A 21682-nucleotide genomic window follows, 5' to 3' on the forward strand; every position below is an offset into this window, starting at 1 on the left:
ACATTTTAAACACAAATTGCTGAAATTCTAAAGTGATTGCATTTAAGGCCACTATAAAGAAACCTTGATCAAAATGTCTTAAAGGACAAAAACTTATTTTGCAGTTTTAAACACATTGGTCTGATTGGGGTGGGTGATTTGTAGGGAACAGAATACCATCAGAAAGCAGGGAATTCTAAAATCTGGCTAGGAGATCTTGTCCTTAAATAGTTCATGGGTGGATTTTAAGGATAATAAGGTAGCAAATTTAACCACTAGCTGGTGTTTCTCTGAGTTACAACAAAATTCATTTCCACACTCTGCTTCAGTTAGTTAGCACTTGTTAAATTTCCTCTAATTAACTTAACAATAAAAAGATACCTTTTCTTCTGCAATAGAAACACTTTTGAAATGCTTTCATATTTCAGGCAGGGACTGATTAACAAAATGGGTGCAAATGATCCGAGCATCTCTTGGAATACAGGTTCTTAGTCTCCAATATAATTTAGCACTTTTGTGTAGCCTAGTGTGAAAATTGAGGAAGATTCTCACCGTCTTTCTGTACTGTCTTCTGAAACTTACTCCAGTTTTCCAGGGGAGCTGCACAAATATCCAAACCCTCAAGTAAAAATCACCCAGTCTGCTGCAATCTGTTGTAATCATCAGGATTATTGGGGTCCTGTTGGGGATCTTGTAAAAGGCAAATTGGAGATTTCCCCCTTCTATCGAGACTAACCTATTAGCTGCCTCTATGACTGCCTGTCTTTTACTTGGGGAGAGAGCAAAGTCATCATTAAATCAGTTATGTATTTTCAATCATTAAAATGATCTATCACTGCTCCTGGATTCTCCTCAGACCCAGGGGCATTATTTCTCCAGGTGGAGAGAGCAGAGGGAGAAAAAGGTTTGTATCTCTAATAAAAATCACATTACCTTGGTTAGACAAAGGGAAGAAGTTTTTAGTAAATCTTTCAGTTTAAGTTAAATTTAGCCAAAGTGTCCTCCTGAGGGATGACATAGTTTAGGACTGATGGGAGGCTATCAATTAATCTCATTGGAAACTAAAATTAAAGATACTGGGGACAAAGTGGAGGAGGGCTTCATCTGGAGGTCTCCTTTCTTCTTAGCCATGAAATAATAAATCTGAATCTGTTATAAAAATTAGTAGGAGTCTCATATAATTTACATCAAAATTTCTAAATTCAAAATAGACACCATTTCAAAAGTTATTTCTAAATCAATTCTTACTTCACTTTAATTTGCAAAACTCATCAGTATATGCAATTCAAGTTTCTAACATTTCCTTACAAGCTTATTTTTCTCTTGTCAATCCAATCCTTTCATTTCCAAACTTGACCAGATCTTTTTGAAAGCTCAAAAGCATTCAGAGTGGTTGGCAAGGGTGTGCACGCTTACAATGACAAGAGGCTCTGAGAGCCACATAGGCACAGAGAAACACGCAAACAGAACGACAGGTTAATGGACAAACAGAAAACATTCATAGGAGTGTGATAGTGGCTTCAGGAAAAGGCTAGTTTGATTTTAAACATAGATAACATGACACAAAGAACACAGAGGTGCTTGAGTTTAAACCTTCAGAGTCACGTCTATGCTAAAATGATGTACTACAAAAACCAATTGAGATTAGATAACATATTTATAGTAGACTCAGCTAGCAATGCTGTTACTTCCTCCACTAGCATTCAGGAACATGTGAATAGAAAGCAAAGAAGGACGACAGCCAAGGTTGGGGCTTGGTAAGGCAAGAACATACACAGGGCACGTAGTTCCTGAATATCAGGGACTGGGTTTTTTATGGTTTTTTTTTTTTTGTTTGTTTGTTTGTTTTAACCTTTCTTTGCATCCCCAGCTTTCAGAAGAGTGCATAGTACGTATTTGAGAAGTGCTGGCTGGATATCAGCCCTCTCTGTATCTTATTGTTGTTCTGTGTTCCATGCCTTTAAAGTCAACTAATCAGCCAGTGTTTCTTAAGCACCTACTACGTTCCAGACACCATGGTAAGCACTTGAGAGACAAAGAAGGGCCAAAAAACCAAAAACCCTCAAAACACAACCCAATGCAAATTTGCGTGGAAGCTGAAAGCCTTTGCGAGAGTGCTAGAAATAAGTGAAATTCAGATTTTCTTGGAATGATGGGGGCAAAACCAAAACGAAACAAAAAGCCCTTGTGGACTAACATTTCTTGCACCGTCTGCAAAAAGCACACAGGTTTGTGCTGAGCCCTGCGTCAGATGGGGGCCGGGAAACTGAGCGAATCAAATTCTTAAGCACTTTGCGGAAAGGGACCTCTACCCTGTCTCCAGCAATTCGTTCAAGTTCCGCGCCATTGAGGGAGGAGCTTCGCGACGACACGCCTTCCTGTACAGAAATTTGTTCCTCGGAAGACGCCGTACGTAGGCATGTGTGTGAGGGAAAGGGCAGTAATTGGCACGCGGATCCCATAAAGCCGAGGCTCGTCTCGCGATAGGTGGACTCGGGAGGAGAGGAGGGAGATCTGAGCGGCGGAGCAGTGGCGGGCGGCCGGCACTCCGGCTCGGTGGGTGAGCGCCTTGGGCACAGCCCCGCGGGGGTGCGGCCGCTTGTGGGGGATGCTCCAGACTGGGCCTGGCCCGGGGAGCTTGAGCTAGCCGAGGGGTCACGTAGATGCGGAGGAAACAGTATAGTGCCTCCCTTCTCCGCCTTCCCGGCTGTGCAGGGGTCCCTGCACCCCAAAGCCTGGGCAGGGATTGGCACCGAGAGGTTCCCTCATTCCAAGCCTGGGCAGGGACTCGGTCCTCCCGGGGGTCCCCGCACCCCAAAGCCTGGGCAGGGGTTCGGTCCTCCCGGGGGTCCCCGCACCCCAAAGCCTGAGCAGGGACTCGGTCCTCCCGGGGTCCCCGCACCCCAAAGCCTGGGCAGGGACTCAGTCCTCCCGGGGGTCCCCGTATCTCTAAACCTGGGCAGGGACTCGGTCCTGCTGGCATCTCCAAGCCTGGGCAGGGACTTGGTCCTCCCGGGGGTCCCCGCACCCCAAAGCCTGGGCAGAGACTTGGTCCTCCAGGGGGTCCCCGCATCTCTAAACCTGGGCAGGGACTCGGTCCTGCTGGCACTTCCACGCGTGGGCAGGGGCTTGGTACTGCTGGCACCGAGGGGTCCCCACACCCTGAAGCCTGGGCAGGGGCTCGGTCCTGCTGGCACCGAGGGGTTCCTGCACCCCGAAGCCTGGGCAGGGGCTTGGTCCTGCTGGCACCGAGGTGTCCCCGCACCCCCAAGCCTGGGCAGAGGCTCGGGCCTTCCTGCACCTAAAGTTCTACCGGGTTTCCCCGCACCCCCAGGCCTGGGCAGGGACTCGGTCCTGCTGGCACGCAGTATTCCTCCAGGGGTCCCCGCATCCTCAAGCCTGGCAGGGACTCCATGATCACGGACCTTGGGCACCATGAACCCTTCCTACCCTAGCTCTGGGTCGGGATCCTGCTCCCCCGATTGGTGTCAGACTATGTCTCCTCTCACTACAGTAGAGTAGTACTCAATGGTCAGCGTCTATACTGTCTGTTCCCTTTAGGCTTCGTGATTTAAGTGGTTAGAGCCGCCCGCCTGGAGCCGGGTCTGGTTTTGAATCTTGTCCCAGGCGCTCCTGAGCTGTTTGAGACTGAGAAACCTACTTAATGCCCCTGAACTGCAGTTTCCACAACTGTAGGGGATAATAGTAGCATCTACGTCAAAGAATTGTTGTGAGTTAGCAAAAGAGTAACTCCAGCTCATGCTTGGTACATAGCAGGTGCTTTTTACATGCTTGTGGAGCCACTGAATTATAAAAATCTTGGAGGCCTTTATACACATGATCAACTATTACAGCTAAGTAATCTGCTAAAAAGTTTTGCCTTTCCTTCTACCTCCACCTTAACCTTTGCTTGTATAAAGAAATGAGCAGTTGCCAGCTCTGTTGCTTTCATTTTATTGGGCCACCGGGCTCAAACTCAACCCTCTTTTCTATATCACTGTCTGAATCTTGGAAAGTCTCTTCTCCACAACATATGATATGAAAGTTCTTAACTTTTTTCTATGCAAGGAACCCTTTTAGCAGTCTGGTGAAGCCTATGAACCTCTTAAAATAATGCTTTTAAATACATAAAATACTTCATTAAACTAATTAGGAGTAGGACTACAAAGGAAACCACTTATATTGATGAGGATTCTCAAAATATATATGTGAAAAAACCAAGTTCAGGTACCCCAGTTTAAGAAGGCCTGATCTAATTGTTTCCTGGGCCACCAGCTTCCCTATTGCCCCCTCCTTTTTGGTCAGTTTCACGATGGGAGATTTCCTTTGGATCCCTTGAGTGGTGTAATTGATCAAAGAGGAACTGCTGAAACTGCTACTCCTTTTGTTGGATAGTACCAACCCTAAGTTATTAATGACTCACTTATATCTGGTTTCCTAAGGTTTACAAAGCATTTTCCCAACAAAAACCTTGAGAAGTATCTGGTTTAAGTATTGTTAGCCATTTTTGACAGATCGAAATAAAGTAGAAAGGACTTTTGAGGCCATCTAGTTCAGCCATTCCTGATAAAGAATTCCCTCTTAACCGGAAAGTACTCATCCTGCCTCTAATGGGGGAAACCCTTACCTGATGAGGTAGTCCCTTCTATATCTTCCAATTGTGAAGTTTTTCCTCACAGACTAACTTTACAGTTCTACAATTAATAACACCTGTAGTCTGAAGTCCCCCCACTTCTGGAGCCAAGCAGTGAATTCAGATTCTTTTTCCATATGACAATCCTTCAAATGTTTGAAGCCTGCTATCATCCTTCTTAAGTTCTTTTTTTCCAGATGGTTCCTTTAACTAGTACTTGTATTATTGTTTCTTCCTTCTATTGTCTTGCTTGTTCTCTTCTAAGTGTGTTCAAGTTTTTAGGTCCTTCCCAGAAGTTGGTAGCCAAAACTGAAAACTGTATTCTAGATGTGGTTTGATTGGGACATGGTACAATGGAACTGCTATCTCTCTTATTCTTAATGTAGCCTAGGATACTACATCATACAGCTGATTCTCTGAGCTTACAGTCCACTAAAGTCTACAAATTGTGTTCATGGTCATCTTTGTTTAGCTGTAGCTCATATTATACATATATATATATATATATATATATATATATTTTTTTTTTAGGCAGTTGGGGTAAAGTGACTTGCCCAGGGTCACACAGGTAGTAAGTGTCAAGTGTTTGATCTGAGGCCGGATTTGAGCTCAGGTCCTCCTGACTTCAGGGCCGGTGCTCTATCCACTGTGGCGCCTAGCTGCCCCTTCCCTTATATTTTTGAAGTTAATTTTTTTTTAACCCAAGTGTAAAATTTCATTTATTTCTGTTAAATTTAATTTTATTCAGTTTAGCCCATTATTTAAGCCTGAAAAGATCTTTTTGGATCTTGATTCTTTCATACAATCTATTAACCCTCTCTCCCACTTTCACATGATCTATAAATATGACCAGCCTGCTTGAAGTACAGTGGTGTAATGGAAAGAGTGCTTGGACTCTTTAAGTCAGTGGCAGCATCTCCCAGCTTTACTCCTTAGTAGTTCTGTGATCCTGGGTGAGGAGAGGAATCTCCAGACCTGTGTATTGGAGACCTGTCCCCAACTTTATACCAAACAGTTAATAATTGCTTTTTTAGTTCTGATTATTCAAGCAGTTCTGAATTCACCTCACCGTACTATTTTCCAACCCATATCTCCATTTCATCCATGTAGCATGAGAAAAGACTGTTAAATGCTTGGTTGAAATGTAACACTACTATATCTGAAGCATTCTTCTGATCATTAAGTTTGTTACTCAGTTGAAAAGGAAATTAAGATGTCTTTTTAAAAAATTTAGTATTTTATTTTTCCCCAGTTACATGTAAAAACGATTTTTAACATTCCTTTTTAAAACTTTGAGTTCTCAATTCTCTCCCTTCTGCCCTCTCTGTCTCCCCCATTGAGAAGGCAAGCAAAATTATACGTGTGTAGTCATGCAAAAAGTATCCATAGTAGTCATGTTGTGAAAGAAAACAGACAAGAAAAAAAACTCAAGAAAAATAAAGTAAAAAAAAAAGTATGCTTCAATCTGTATTCAGACACCATCAGTTCTGTCTTGACTGCCTTGTTACATTTGTTCTTAGTGTTAACTGCTTCCCTTTTTAAGTGCTAACAAACTATTCCTATGATTTAGTCTAGAATTTTTCCAGGATTAGCAGGTAGGCTTACTGGTGTTGAATATGTAGACTCTATACTCTTCTTATTTTCGGAATATCTTGACCATCCTTGCTCTTATCCAGTCTTGTGGCGTTTATCTTGTTCTCCAGAATCATTCAAAAATTATTCACTGTGGTTTAGCAGTCAGATGTGTCAGTTCTTTCAGTATCCTAGAATATAGTTTATCTTGGCCTGGGAACTTGAACATATTTAAGTCAGCTAGAGGCTTTCTGATAGTTTATTAATCAGCAAGCATTTAAGTGGTGATTGTGTGTCAGGCACTGTGCTAAGCATTGAACATACAAAGGCAAAAGTGGAAAAGTTCTTGCCTTTTAGGATCTCATATTCTAACAGGAAGACAACATGTGCATATGTAGAAATATACATTATATTAAAAAAAATGTTAGTTTTGGTATGGAGTGCACTATTTCTGTTCTAATCTTCTGAGTCCAAATAAGGAAACAGGCTTAGAGACATTGATTTGCCTTACGCTATATCTTTTTTTTTTAAATTTTTTTAATTTTTAATTTTTTAGTTTTAGGTAGTTGGGGTTAAGTGACTTGCCCAGGGTCACACAGCTAGTACGCGTCAAGTGTTTGGTCTGAGGCCGAATTTGAACTCCGGTCCTCCTGACTTCAGGGCCAGCGCTGTATCCACTGCGCCACCTAGCTGCCCCTTAGGCTATATCTTCTAGCTTGTATTTTATAAGCTGTCCTTTCGTTTCTTCTTCCTCTCTTCTGCATCTTATGTTTGTCCTGACTATAACTTCTGCTTATTATCTTCCCTTTGGTAGACTTGACCTCTGGTTAATCAAGTTCAAGGTCACATTGTTCTGTACCATGAAATCACTTGTCCTTAGCCTTATTATATTCTTGCCTTGCCAAGCACCCACCTTGGCTTATTTTTGCTGTCAGCCATTGCTTTTATTCACATGGTGCTGATGCTGGTGGAAGAAGTCACGCAGCATTGCCAACTGAGTCTACCACAAACTTATGTTATCCAATCTCAGTTGGTTCTTGCTAAGATGTGGCACACTAATTCACAAAGTCCTACAAATGTTGAAGACTATACCCATTCACACTCTAGAAGTATGGACAGACTAATTTTTAGTAGACTGGCCACTTGTTGATGAATTTTATGGCAACCAGTAAAACTGAAAAACAAAAAAAAAAACTCAGAGAAATACAAAATTTGACTAGCAGAATAGTGAGAAATGGGATAGAGAATGTGAAAAATCACAGTTTCTGGATAGTTTAGAAATGTTAATTTAGCTGTTAGCATTCGAAATGTGAGATCCTTGTCCAGGACCTGGTCTTAGCTTTACAGATTCATTCAAATATATTTGGAAGAGGAGCCTTAGAGGTCATCTTTGTTCAGCCTCATTGTATAGATGAGGAAATAGCATTCGAGTCTGAATTTGAACCTAGGTCCCTTAACCTTACTGTGCTATTTTTCCTTACCACCACATCCATCATAGAAGAAAAATGGAAAAGATGGCTCACAGGCTTTCTTTGGAGTGGCAACAAAAGAATTTGGCAAAGTTGGTTTTAATTTGTGGCCAATAGGAAAAGGAAACTTAATTTTATGGCGTGTTTTATTATTTTGTATTGTAGCGCTCATGGATAGCATTTGTAAAAATGCCATCAGCCTGTCAACAAACATTTAATAATCTATTGTGTGCCCAGGCACTGAGGATACAAAGACAAATGTAAAAGCAGTTCTTACTTTCATGGATTTCTTCCCTTCCTTCACTCTGTGATCCTGTCATTTTGGTGTCTTTGTTCTCACGTGGGGTCCAGAATCTCATCTCTGCCTTTGTGCTCTCTCCTATCCGTGTCTAGAATGTATTATCTTTTGACCTATGTCTCATAGGCAGCTTCACTTCCTTCAAGATGCAGCTCAAGCAATCCCTTCTGTTTGAAGGCTTTCCTGATCCTCACAATTGCTTGTGCCCTCCCTCCCTAACTACCTTGTGCTTAACTACTTTGTAATTATGTGTATTTGTTCTTTTTATTTACTTGTCTAACCCAGTGAGACAAAATGAACTTATGTAGATATTTACAAGATAGATATGAAGTGAGTTTGAAGGAAAGTCAGTAGTGGCTGAGGGGTCTCAGGAAGGCACAATCTCGAAGGTGGTGATTATATTGAAACTTGCAGGAAACTGTTTGGTGGTTGTCCTTAGTTCAAGAAGAGGACCACAATGACATCACTATGCTAGAGTCAAGTTTCCGTGTCCAACTGTGGGGCTGATCTGACCAATATGAGCTCAGAATGCTCTACCACAGGTCTGGCATAAATGGTCCTTGTGAACATTTGGGGTGGATTCTCTAAATCTGCACATCTTGTGTTTCTTTTGAGCTGTTTCAGTTCTGCTTTGCTCATAGAGGACAGCATCTTCCCTGATGTGGGAACACCATGCTGAGCCGTCCTGTGCCAGTGTCTCCCATGTCACACAATCAATTCAAGGTTTTTTTTTTGGCTAGGCAGTGGGGTTAAGTAACTTGTCCAGGGTCACCCAGCAAGTAAGTGTTATGTGTCTGAGGCCGGATTTGAACTCAGATCTTCCTGATTCTAGGGCTGGTGCACTATCCACTGTGCTACTAGCAGTCCCAATTCCAAAGTTCTTAAGAAAGACCTTGAGAGTGTCCTTGTATCACTTCTTCTGACCACCATATGAACACTTGCCCTCTGTGAGTTCTCCATAAAATGGTCTTTTAGGCAAGCGTACATTTTGCATTTAAACAACGTGACCAGCCCATTGGAGTTGCATTCTCTGAAGCAGAGTTTGAATGCCTGGCAGTTCAATTAGAGAAAGGACCTCAGTGCCTGGTATCATATCCTGCCAGGTGATCTTCAGAATCTTGCTAAGACAATTCAAATGGAAGCGATTCAGTTTCCTGGCATGGCGCTGGTCTGCTGTCCAGGTTTCGTAGGCATATAATGAGGTCAGCACAATGTCTCTGTAGACCTTCAGTTTGGTAGTCAGTCCAATACCTCTTTTCTCCCATACTTTCCTCCAGAGCCTCCCAAACACTAAGCTCACTGTGGCAATGCGTGCATCAACCTCATTATCAATGTGTACACCCTTGGAAAGTATACCATCAACGTAAGTGAACTTATCCACAGCATTCAAAACTTCTCCATTTGCTGTAACCAGCGGTTCCACGTATGGATGGTAATTGTGAGAGAGGTGAGGAGGGAGTACATTGCAGGCCTGGGGGACAGCCAGTGTAAAAGCAGGAGATTGAGTGCCATATATTGAGGAATAGCAACAAGGCCAGATTCCCTGGAATATAATATGTGTGTGAGTTTGTTCAGATTTTTTTAGTCATGTCTGACTCTTCATGACTCCATGTTGGTTTTCTTGGCAAAGATACTGAAGTGGTTTGCCATTTCCTTCTCCAGCTCATTTTACAGATGAGGAAACTGAGGCAAACAGGGTGAAGTAACTTGCCTAGGGTCACACAGGTAGTGAATGTCTGAGGCCAGATTTGAACTTATGAAGATGAGTCTTCCTGACTCCAGGCCTGGTTCTCTGTGCTCTGTGGTGACACCTAGCCGCCACTGTATCACTGAGCTGCCCGATATATGTAGATGAGGATAATGTCCAGTGAAAGTCAGTTGAGGCCAGGTTACAAAGAGCTTTAAATGCCAAGCAGAGTAGCTTATATTTATTCCTGAAGGTAATAAAAAGCCACTGGATTTCATAGTATAGGGGAGTGACATGATTAAATTTGCACTTTAGAAAAATCAGTTTGGCAGCTGGGTAGAGGATGGATTGAAGTAGGTAGAGGCACCATGAAAATAATTGCAGCCTATGTACCACCCTCTGTTTTAGAGGAGGAAAAGGTGGAGAAATTCTATGAAGAACTGGTCAAGACTGCAAATTAAATCAACATACTTTAGTATCAGCGAGGACAGTGAAAAAATTAAAGAGGCCAAAAAGGCTTGCAAACTCTACATAAGCCTCATGACTGTATATCTTAAATACCAATAGGACATTTAAAACTGGATCCTCTGAAACCATCTGAGATTTGACATATCTAAACCAGAATTTAATCTCTTTCTCTCCCTTCTTCGAGCAGCTTCTTTATTTCTGTCAAAGTTATGAGTGTTATTCTAGTTTCCCAGGTTTGGAATTTCACAGTCATTCTTGACTCTTTACCCCATATATCCAGTTGTTTGCAAAATCTTGCTGTTTCTACCTTGGTATAACATCTCTTGCATCCAAACCCTTCTCCTTATTCACAGAGCTAACACCTTAGTCCATGGCCTCATCCATTCTCACCAAGATTATTGCAACAGCCTCCCAAGTGATTTCCCTGCTTTAAATCAGTTTTCCTTAGGCACAGATTTCACTGTCAGTCTCCTGTTGAATAAATTCCCTAGGAAGCCTCTAGGAAAAATATAAATTCCTCCATTTAGCTTTTAAAACCTTTCACAACTTGGTCCCCACCTATTTTTCCCGCCTCATTGTATATTACTTACCTCTTTCATTCTATGATACTACTGAACTGGTGTCTCTGTTCTTGAGTGGTGTGGAATTTCATCTCTGCCTTTGTACTACCTTTTCCCCATGCCTAGAATGTAATGTCCTTTCACATATGTGTCATAGACAACTTTTCTTCCTTCAAGATACAGCTCAAGCAGCCTCTTTTGTGTGAAGCCTTTCCTGATCCTCACAATTGCTTGGGCCTTCCTCACTAACAACCTTGTATTTAACTGCTTTGTAATTATTTGTTTTTTATTCTGTATTGATGCAACTCAAGTGCCATCTTCTAAGTGAAGCCTTTCCTTATACTCCCAATAACTTGTGTTCTCCTTCCCAAACTACCTTGTGTCTAATTATTTTGTATTTGTTTGTATTCTCTTTATGTTTATTCTTTATGTAATTATATATGTGTATATATACATATATATTTGTTGTCCTTACAGTGGAATGTAAGCTTGAGAGTATGGATTATTTATTTATGTATAAATTTATTTATGTATAAACACAATACTTAGCACAATGTGTAGCATATAGTAGGCACTTAATAAATAATAAATGGTGATTGATTGAGAAAAGAATTTGGAGGCATTGGACATAATGTGCACCAAATGATGTTAGTAAAATGGAATTGGCTATGTTTTAATAGATATCAAGTGACTACTAATGTGAGAGTCCATTTTAAATTTTCCCAGTGCAGATCAGCCGTTTCTCTGCAGTGGGGAGTTGTACCCTTACATGTGGGTGCTCAGTCTAAAGGAATATAATTTTTTGGTCACTTATATTTTGTAAGATATCTTGGGGTTTAGGGCTAGATTAAAAAAATTCCTATTTGATTTTTTTTTTCAAAAAACTGGAACAATTAGCTCTTTGTCTTGCTCCGTTTTCATTTATGATTTCTTGAAATATAGCTCTGGAATAACAGGCTTTTAAAAAGAGCTTTGTGTCGGGCAGTTAGGTAGCACAGTGGATAGAGCTCCGGCCTTGGAGTCAGGAGGACCTAAGTTCAAATGTGGCCTCAGACACTTGATACTTACTAGCTGTGTGACTCTGGGCAAGTCACTTAACCCCATTGCCTAGCCAAAAAGCAAAAAAGAAAAAAAAAGAGAATTGTGTTTCAAATGGAGTTAGCTGTCTATACCTTTAAACCCAAATCACTGTGGCTTTCATTGAATGGCCAATAATAGTTTCCAACCTAAGTCTCTCCTGCACATTGTTTTGGTTTTGATAACTCAGAGTGAGTGTAAATAGCAATTGTTTTCTGGCCAGAAATTCTGAGGGTCTTCACTTCCCAAACTAATTCTTTTGCTATGGCAGACTAGGCCATCTTTTGTCTCAATTCTTACTTAGACTTTAATCATTAAATGGGCATTGCCTCAGACAGACTGAGACCTGGGAAAGACCTTAGATTAAAAAGGCCAAAGTCACCCACTGTGTCTTTGGTCAATCATCTTGATTTTTGTCTTGCCACTAGACTCCTATGACTCTGAAGGAGAGAGTGAGTCTGATGACTTTGCACAGCTCTGCCTCACTTAAATCAAATTCATGTGCAAGTGAAAACATAACCCTTTTGATGTAATTGGTCCTCTTTGAGAATGAAGGATGGACAATGTGACCATTAAAAAGGTTCGAGAGACATAGTTTCTGGGTAATTTAATACTTTTCTTAATAATGCCAGCATTTTAATAAAAGGATGATCATTTGACTCTGTCTTAGACCAAAGACCATCTTGTCTGGCAGGCTTAAGGAAGGCTTAAATGCCGTTTTGGAAGAGGAGTGTTTTTGAGGGTGGCAGTCCACTCTGATTGGCTAACAATTTCTGAGAGAATGAATATTACAATGAAGGACTGGACCTGAACTTTGATCAAGTCATTCACCTCTCAACCCCAGTCTTCAGCAGTCTATTCTAAGAATTTATCTAAGAATTTATCACACAATTTATTACACCTGGGTGGGGTCTGAACAAGAAAGTTAGTCTAGTCTCATTATTAGCAATGTCCTTCAACAGATTGAAATTTTAAAATCAGAACTTTAGGAAAAGGGGGAAACTCTGTATCTCCCCAAATTAATGGTTATTAATAATCATTCCCCTCAACAACAGCAGCTGACCAATCAATTTATTAGATTAAAGATCAATATTAAAGCCAAATTAGAAGAAAGATTATAGAAATAAGGTAGGGAATGCAATTGTGGTAACTCCACCCTGAGTTACTTAAACAAATGGGAACAAGCACACAGCCTTGTTTCACTCCATGGGAGTGCTTTTTAGTATGATGTTTTCAGTCATGTTGTCAAATGCTTTTAATGAGGATGAACATGGTATCAAGGTCAGCTACCACACTGATGATAAATTCTTCAACTTGAAAAGGCTACAAGCCAAGACCAGAGTGGAGGGAGTGTTGGTGCATGATTTTCTGTTTGCAGATGATTGTGCACTCAATGCAGCCTCTGGAACTGAGATGCAACAAAGTATGGATCAATTCTCTGCTGCTTGCGCTAATTTTGGCCTAACAGTTAACACCAAGAAAATACAGGTGCTACATAAGCCACCATCACACCATCCATGTGTGGAATCATTGGTTACAGCAAATAGAGAGGTTTTGAATGCTGTGGATAAGTTCACTTACGCTGGTGGTATACTTTCCAGGATGTACACATTGATAATGAGGTTGATGCACGCATTGCCACAATGAGCTTAGTGTTTGGGAGGCTCTGGAGGAAAGTATGGGAGAAAAGAGGTATTGGACTGACTACCAAACTGAAGGTCTACAGAGACATTGTGCTGACCTCATTATATGCCTATGAAACCTGGACAGCAGACCAGCGCCATGCCAGGAAACTGAATCGCTTCCATTTGAATTGTCTTAGCAAGATTCTGAAGATCACCTGGCAGGATATGATACCAGGCACTGAGGTCCTTTCTCTAATTGAACTGCCAGGCATTCAAACTCTGCTTCAGAGAATGCAACTCCAATGGGCTGGTCACGTTGTTTAAATGCAAAATGTACGCTTGCCTAAAAGACCATTTTATGGAGAACTCACACAGGGCAAGTGTTCACATGGTGGTCAGAAGAAGCGATACAAGGACACTCTCCAGGTCTGCCTTAAGAACTTTGGAATTGATTGTGTGACATGGGAGACACTGGCACAGGATTGCTCAGCATGGTGTCCCCACATCAGGGAAGGTGCTGTTTTCTATAAGCAAAGCAGAATTGAAGTAGCTCAAAAGAAACACAAGATGTGCAGATTTAGAGAATCCACCCCAATTGTTCACAAGGACTATTTGTGCCAGACCTGTGGCAGAGCATTCTGAGCTCATCTTGGTCTGCTCAGCCACAGTTGGACGCGTTGTAACTTGACTCTAGCATAATGATGTCATTTTGGTCCTCTTCGAGAATGAAGGACAACAGGCAACCAACTTAAAAAACAATAGTCAATGCAACAGAATGGGAAATGGATGGAAGAGACTTTGAGAGACCTCTCCATTTCCCAAAGATGAACAAATATAAATCAGTTGCAATAATGAGGATCCTAAAAGATCCCAGCACTTAACCTTGGATAGCAAACATTTTAATCTCCTTGCCAAGCAGAAACATATGACAGCCAAAGACAATACAATTTTAGAATATAAAGTCTTTGAAAATCATTTCTATGGATTTTATGAATTGCCATTTTTTGGTTTTATATCAGATATAATTTTGAATAGCTCCCCCTGTCACTTCCCCTACCCAGGAGTTCTTCTCTTACAATAAAAATTTTAAAAGGAGGGAAAAAAGATAAGGGTTTAACAGAACCAGCCAAAATATTTACCTGTCTGCCAGTGTATGCCCTGTTTTACATCCGTGGTCACCCACATCTTCAGTGAAGGAACAGAGCTGCATTTCTTTACCTCTTGGTCATTATAATTACATAGAATTATAACCTTATTTGTAATATCTAATGTAACATAACTGTTAGAGGAGAAAGTATAATTCTCTTGCGGAATAAACCAGGCAAGCATTTGGTATGGCTTCTGAGAAAAAAGGGGTTGAAAAAGTTTATAGTATTCTTACAAAGCTTGTGTATGTAACAGTACACATATCATTGAGAATGAAGCTGAGAAATAGTATATTCAGACTCAGCCAGTAATTTTTCCAAAAACAAAGCTGGGTAGAGGTGGTGAAAAGGGAGATTTATTTCATTAATAATAATTTTATTTATTAATTTTATTAATTATTGTTTCTCATCTGAGTTAATCTTTTAATATCTGTTGACAAACAGTGATTAAAAAAGGGGAGAATAAAGGATTTGTATGAAGTGTCAGCCAGAAAGCATGAAATCACATTAGGGTAATTTAATTGTGCTCTAAACTAAATCACTCTTTCATGTGCCCCCAAGAGGCATGCATGCAACCATGATATGAATTCCATTCCTTTCTCTCATTGGGTTTCTTTCTTTGATCAGTTTCCTTCTTATTAAAGAGCCTGGATCATAGGAATGTTGTGAAGAATGCTGGAGTAATTTGTGAAGAACATTGGAATATTGGAATATTTTGAAGTTGTCTAAAGGCACTGCATATTCATTCCATTGCCATGTAGATGTTGTCGTGTTTATGAAGGATGTCCTTTACTTTTCTTTTATCTTTTTGTAGGAGAGAAAGTAACCATGGAAAATCTTGAGGAGGAAAATACTGCTGTACTTTCTTGCCTGAGGACTTTGGAAAACTTTCTTTCAAAACCAGATGTGGAGGAAGGATCCAACCTGAATGTGCAGTACCAGCAGAGCATGCAAGTGAGTATATTTGGGAATTGTGGAACTATGTAGTTGAAGAATTCAACTGTACTTCAGGGTCAGCCCTACTAAAGTGGGGCCTACATAGTCAAGAGAGTTGTAGGAACCTTGTGTCAATCCTATGGAGACCCTGCTTCAACTCTGTGGCAGTACTAATTAGAGGGTGTGGGGGCCATGTTCAGAAAGGGAAGGAAGTAATGTAGTCCTAACTGCTTCATGTGTTTTTTTAATTTTCTTTTCTTCAATTAACAAAGTCTGTTTTCTCTTCCTCCTTTTCCCTTTCTATCAGTTGAAAACAAAACAAAACAAAAAACCCTTGTAACTGATAGGAAGAATCAAGCAAAACAAATTCTTGCATTGGACTTGTCTAAAAAAATACCTTCAAAAATTTGCACCCTGGGTTTTATCACCTCTGTTAGGAGGTGGGTAGCATGCTTTATCACTAATCCTCTGGAATCATAGTAGGTCATTGTATTACTCAAAGTCTTTTAAAGTAACTTGTCTTTACACTGTTGTTGTTAATGTATAAATTGTTCTGACACTCCTTACTTCACTCTGTATCAGTTTATTCAAGACTTCCTAGGTTTCTCTGAAACCACTCCTTGCATTATTTCTTATAACAATAGTTATACAGTTAGGTGCTATAGTTTGTTCAGCCATTTCCCGTACTGGAACGCCCTTAGTTTCCAGTTCTTTGCCACCATAAAAAGAGCTACTGTAAATATTTATCTACATATGGGTGCTTTTCCTCTTTCCTTGATCTCTTTGGAATATAGGCCTTGTAGTGGCATTACTAGGTCAAAGCATATACACAGTTTGTTAACTTTTGGGTATTGTTCCAAATTGCTTTCTAGAATGGCTGGATCAATTCATATCTCTACTAACAGTGCATTAATAGCTGTTTTCCTGAAACCCCTCCAACATTTCTAATTTTCCTTTTTTATCAGCTTTGACAATCTGATTGGTATGAAGTAGAACCCCAGAGTTACTTAGTGATTTGGATAATTTTTTCATATGGGTTGGATTTCTTCCCTTGAAAACTGCTTATTTACGTTCTTTGACCATTTATCATTTGGGGAATGACTCCTTTTCTTATAAATTTGAAATTAGTTCCTTCTATATCTGAGATATGTTCTATATATGAGAACCTGGGAACTGGGAATTTGCTGCAAAGATTTTTTTCCCCAGTTAGCTACTTCCATTCTAATTTCAGCTACATTGGTTGTATTAATATGAAACCTTTTCAATTTTATGTAATCAAAATTGTGCATTTTATCTTATGTGATCTTTTCTGTTTTGTTTAGTTATGAGCTGTTTATTCATTACTGTAACAGCCTCCTAGTACTAGTACTAGGTGCCAGGCGCTGTACTAACTGCAGGCATATAAGGAAAGACAAAAGGAGCTCACAATCTAATGGGGAAGATAATAATACAAATAACTGTGTACATGCAAGCTATACACAAGATAATTAGGAAATAATCAATAAAGGGAAGACACTAGAAGCTGGGATTTTATCTGGGACTTGGAGGAGGCCAGGGAAGCCAGGAGGTGGAGATGAGGAGGGGAAGCATTCCAAGCATGGAGGACAGCCAGAGAAAATGCCTGGAATTGGGAGATGGAGTGTCTTGTGCCATCTTGCATACCACCTCTAGACTGATTGAAAACAAAACAAAACAAAACAAAACACCAAAGCATCATGTCACAGGAACTTCTCTTCAGAAATGCCAGTACCTACAGAATAAGTTCATACTCATGAGCCTGTTATTTAGGACTCCACTTTGCTTAGACAATCATCCCTTTCCAACAGGGACCTTTCCCTTTAGCCAGGGTAATGGTCTCACAGTCCCTAGAACGTCCTATGCAGGCTGAGTTTCCTTAAGTTGTGTTAACCACTTCTCCCATTCCTGACCAGCAGCTGCTTGAGCCCTTCAGTGATGGTGAGGTCACTGACTTACAAGTCAGCATGCTTTATTGTCATATAGCTCTATTATTAGAAAGCTTTTCCTCATAAATATCCAAGCGTGGCGTCCCTGTAGCTCTTACCGTTTGGTCCTCGTTCTACCCTCCAGAGCTACATAAAATGAATCATATTTCCTCTTGTGCATGACAGCACTTGAGATATTTGATGGAAGCTATCATGCAGATCTGTTTTTCTCTCCTGCCCTCTATCTTTTCTCTAGGCTGGCCATCTTCAGGCTTTCATCTCTTCTGTCATATGATGTGAAATGATTTTGAGTCCCCTCATCATCCTAGTGGTCTTTCTCTGGCCAAACAGAGCAGGTCTAATCCCTCTTTCACAAGCAGCCCTGCAAATACTTGAAAACATTTATCATATCCCCCTAATTCTTCTTTTCTCCCGGTTAAACATGCCTGTTATTTTGTCTAGTTCTACAATGTTTTTGTAAAATTTTTCTCTGTCATCCTCTGAAAGATAATCTACATTCACATCGTTACAGCTGGGGGTGTCCTTAAAGGTTATTTGACCCAGTTCAGACTTTACAGATAAAGAAATAAATTCAGAAAGATGAAGTGTCTTGCTGAGGTCACATAGGTAGTAATTCGCAGTGCCAGGATTCAAAACCAGGCCCTTTGATGCTAAGTAAGGTGCTTTATCCTCTAGCCCATGCTGCCCTTCTGAAGGGTTCCATTCTGAGTCATCTGAACCCTAGCACCTTATGTGCTTAGATTGAACCACAGTGAGAAGGGGGGGGATGGTAGGGGATGAAAAATACTTTTTTCATGAATAAAGTGAGTTATTCTCTCTCCCCTGCAGGTGTCTTCTACCCTCAAGGTCTGTACAGTGAGCTTCATTCTAGTCTTTTTGCTTTTGGTTATAGGAAGCACTGCTGGATTAAATGATGTGTCTGGTGAAGTATTTCTGTTCAGGAAGACTTGAATTCAAATCCTGCCTGGGACACTAACTACCTGTGTGACTTTGAACAAGTCACTTCTGTTAGTCTCAGTTTATTCACCTTTAAACTGGAGATAATAATAGCATTTACCTCCCAGGGTTCCTGTGAAGATAAAATGAAATATTATGTGTAAGGCAATTTGCCTTAAACTTAAAAAACTATTATAAGGAAAACAGCTATGAGAATACTTCACTTCTCCCAGGAGAAACATGAGAGTTGTCCTGTTTAGCTCCAACTTCTTTTTCTCCTCCTTTCATTTTTTGTTTTTGTTTTTTTAATATTTTTTCCCCAGTTATATGTAAAGATAACTTTTAGCATTCATTTTTATAAAATTTTGAGTTCCAAATTTTTCTCCCTTACTCCCTTCCCTTCTTCCTAAGATTGTAAGCAATTTGATATAGGTTATATATGTGCAATCATGTAAAACATATTTCCATATTAGTCACAGTTTTAGAAGAAGAAACAGACCGAAAGGAAAAAAACCCCCCAAAAATAAAGTAATTGAACAAAGTATGCTTCAATCTGCATTTAGAGTCCATCAGTTCTTTGTCTAGATGTGGATAGCATTTTCATGTTAAACATAGTTCCACATTAGTCATGTTGTGAAAGAATAAACAGAGCAAAAGGGGGAAACATAAAAAAGTGAAAATAGTATGCTTTGATCTGCATTCAGACTCCATCAGTTCTTTCTCTGTATGTAGATAGCCTTTTCCATCATGAGTCTTTTCTAATTTTCTTAGATCATGTTGTCTTGGATCATGTTGCTGATTCGTGTCATTCATAGTTGATCATCACACAATGTTGCTGTTATTGTGTACAGTGTTTTCCTAGTTTTGCTCATTTCACTTTGCATTTGTTCATGCAAGTCTTTCCAGATTTTCTGAAATCTGTCTACTCATCATTTCTTATTGCACAGTAGAATAGTATTCCTTTACATTCATGTACCTCAACTTGTTCAGCCATTCCTCAGTTGATGGGCATTCCCTCAATTTCCGATTTTTTGTCACCACAAAAAGAGCTGCTATAAATATTTTTGCATATATGGGTCCTTTTTCCATTTTAATGATCTCTGGGATACAGACCTGGTAGTGGTATTGCTGTATCAAAGGGTATGCACAATTTGCTTGCCCTTTGGGCATAGTTCAAAATTGCTCTGCAGAATGATTGGATTGGTTCACAACTCCACCAACAGTGCCTTAGTGTTCCAGTTTTCCCATGTCCTCTCCCACATTTATTATTTTCTTTTTTTGTCATGTTGGCTAGTCTCATAGGTGTGAGGTGGTACCTCAGAGTTGTTATAATTTGCATTTCTCTAATCAAAAGTGATTTAGAGTACTTCTTCATAAGACTTCAGCTTAAGCACTGTGTTTGTTTCTGAGCACTACAGTTTAAGAAGGATATTGATAAGCTGGAAAGTATCCTGGGGAGGCTAACTCACGTTCATGTCATATGAAGATTGATGGAGAGAAGTGGGGATCTTTGACCTGCAGCAGAGAAGACTTTAGGGGATGAGAGCTCTCTTCAAGTTCCTGAAGGGGTGTATGTTGGACAGGGATTACATTTCTAAACTTCTTCCAGAGGGCAGGAACAAGAGTGATGGGTGGAAGATTCAGAGTCAAATTTAGGTTTGATGTCAGGAAAAATTTTCTAACCCAGAGCTGTCCAGAAGTGGAATAGGATGCCCAGAGTGATGATAAGTTCCCTGCTTCTTGCAGGTCTGGGAGGGAAGACAAATTTGTTATAGTGGGGTTTCCTTTTGTGTATGAGTTGAACTAGATGGCCTCTGGGGTCCCTTCTAACTTTCACATTCTGTCGTTCTGTGTTTCTGTGATGTCCACAGTTGGAGGAAAGAGCTGAGCAGATCCGTTCGAAATCTCACCTTATCCAGGTAGAACGGGAGAAGATACAGATGGAGTTGAGCCATAAGAGGGCTCGAGTTGAACTTGAGAAGGCAGCAACAACCAATGCCAGGAATTATGAGGTGGGTATGAGCTAGAGGCTAAACCATTTCTAGACAAGCCTCTCGAGAGAATTGGGATCTTGTATGATACCTGCCAAATAAATAAGTGCTCAGTCAGCTGAAAAATCCCACAGTGACATGACAGCATGTAGCCAGAGGAGCTCTGGGTCTGGAACACTTAGGCATTCTTCCTCTGGGCCAATTATTTAAATGGCTTAGGTAATTGGAAATGCTTCAGATCCTTGACAGTGATGAGTTGGAATGGTGACAATTCCAGCACCCACATGAGAGGAAATGAAGCCTAAATGATGACTTTGAAAGTTTTTGGGTTGAATGTGCTTATGGGTTTACTGAGCTATATTGCTTAAGTAGGCAGCCGCGTCTAGGATTTGACCTGCTGGCATTCTTCCTTCCTCTGGGAAAATAATAGAAGCATTGGCAGACACTGAGTATGTAATAGAGGAATTGAGAGAGGGAGATGCCTAAAAAAGGAAATCCCCTATCCCATCCATGAACAAACGGCACAGACTTGGGTCTTGCATTCTGTCTGAGTGATGACAGAGCCCTGCAGAGGAGCAGGCTGGGCTCTGATTCCTCAACTCCTCTGAGGTGATGTGGCATAATCCTCCTTTAGTATGTAAATCCCTGACTTGATTTGCTTTGATTAGCAGAGCAATTTGCTATGGTTTTTTCAATAAGTGCTAATCAATTTTAGCAGAAATGCTGCCAGGGTTGAAAGCTGAGAATTGGATTACAAAGCCTTGGTCTCTTCCCTCTGCCTCCCAAGCCCCATTCCTCCAAGGAAACTTTTGCTGTCCTCTCTGTAGTGAATGTTCTTGTTTGGTTGCTACCAAAACAGTGAAGATAGTCTCAGTGTGATAGTAATTTGATTTTTTAAAAAAATCCGGATGATGTGGTTCCCTGGTAATGGTTTATTATGAGGTCCCTAGCTTTCATTTAGTTTGAATTGGGATAAACTGTGAGGCCTGGACCAGGGAGTGTTATGCCTTTGTGTTATTCCCCTGGTTGGGCCTTGCTCTCAGGGAAGTTTTTTTGTAAGTGGATTTTGCTGGCACACTGGTTCAGTTTCGGCAGTTAAGCTGTGAGTTTGCTAGCAGAGTGGCTGCTGGGAGGACTCTGTGTTCGAGTATGGAGAGTGGGATTGAAGAACTTGACAACTCTCCTTGCAGTCTTTTTCCTTTGGGGAGGAGTGGAAAAGGAATTGTACTAGGAATTAGGAAACCTGAGATTTTGTCTTTTCTCTCCAACTTGCTAGTCATATGATGTTTCTCAAATCGCCTAATTTTTTTTTTTTCTTAGTATGAGGCATTTGGGGTTAAGT

General features: G+C 40.6%; 1 protein-coding gene across 1 annotated transcript in view; it reads left to right on the top strand.

The window, feature by feature from the left end:
• Window positions 1–2445: 2445 nt before the first annotated feature.
• MAD1L1 (mitotic arrest deficient 1 like 1) overlaps window positions 2446–21682 on the top strand; it is an 844071-nt gene continuing 824834 nt past the window's right edge. The window contains exons 1-3 of the mRNA XM_027875000.1: window positions 2446–2535; window positions 15328–15467; window positions 20221–20361. Coding sequence (XP_027730801.1) covers window positions 15342–15467; window positions 20221–20361 — 267 coding nt within the window. The 5' untranslated portion in view covers window positions 2446–2535; window positions 15328–15341. The remainder of the gene's footprint in view (window positions 2536–15327; window positions 15468–20220; window positions 20362–21682) is intronic.

The sequence above is a fragment of the Vombatus ursinus genome, unplaced genomic scaffold (genome assembly GCF_900497805.2).
Source record: "Vombatus ursinus unplaced genomic scaffold, bare-nosed wombat genome assembly UNPS02014807.1, whole genome shotgun sequence".
Lineage (NCBI taxonomy): Eukaryota > Metazoa > Chordata > Mammalia > Diprotodontia > Vombatidae > Vombatus > Vombatus ursinus.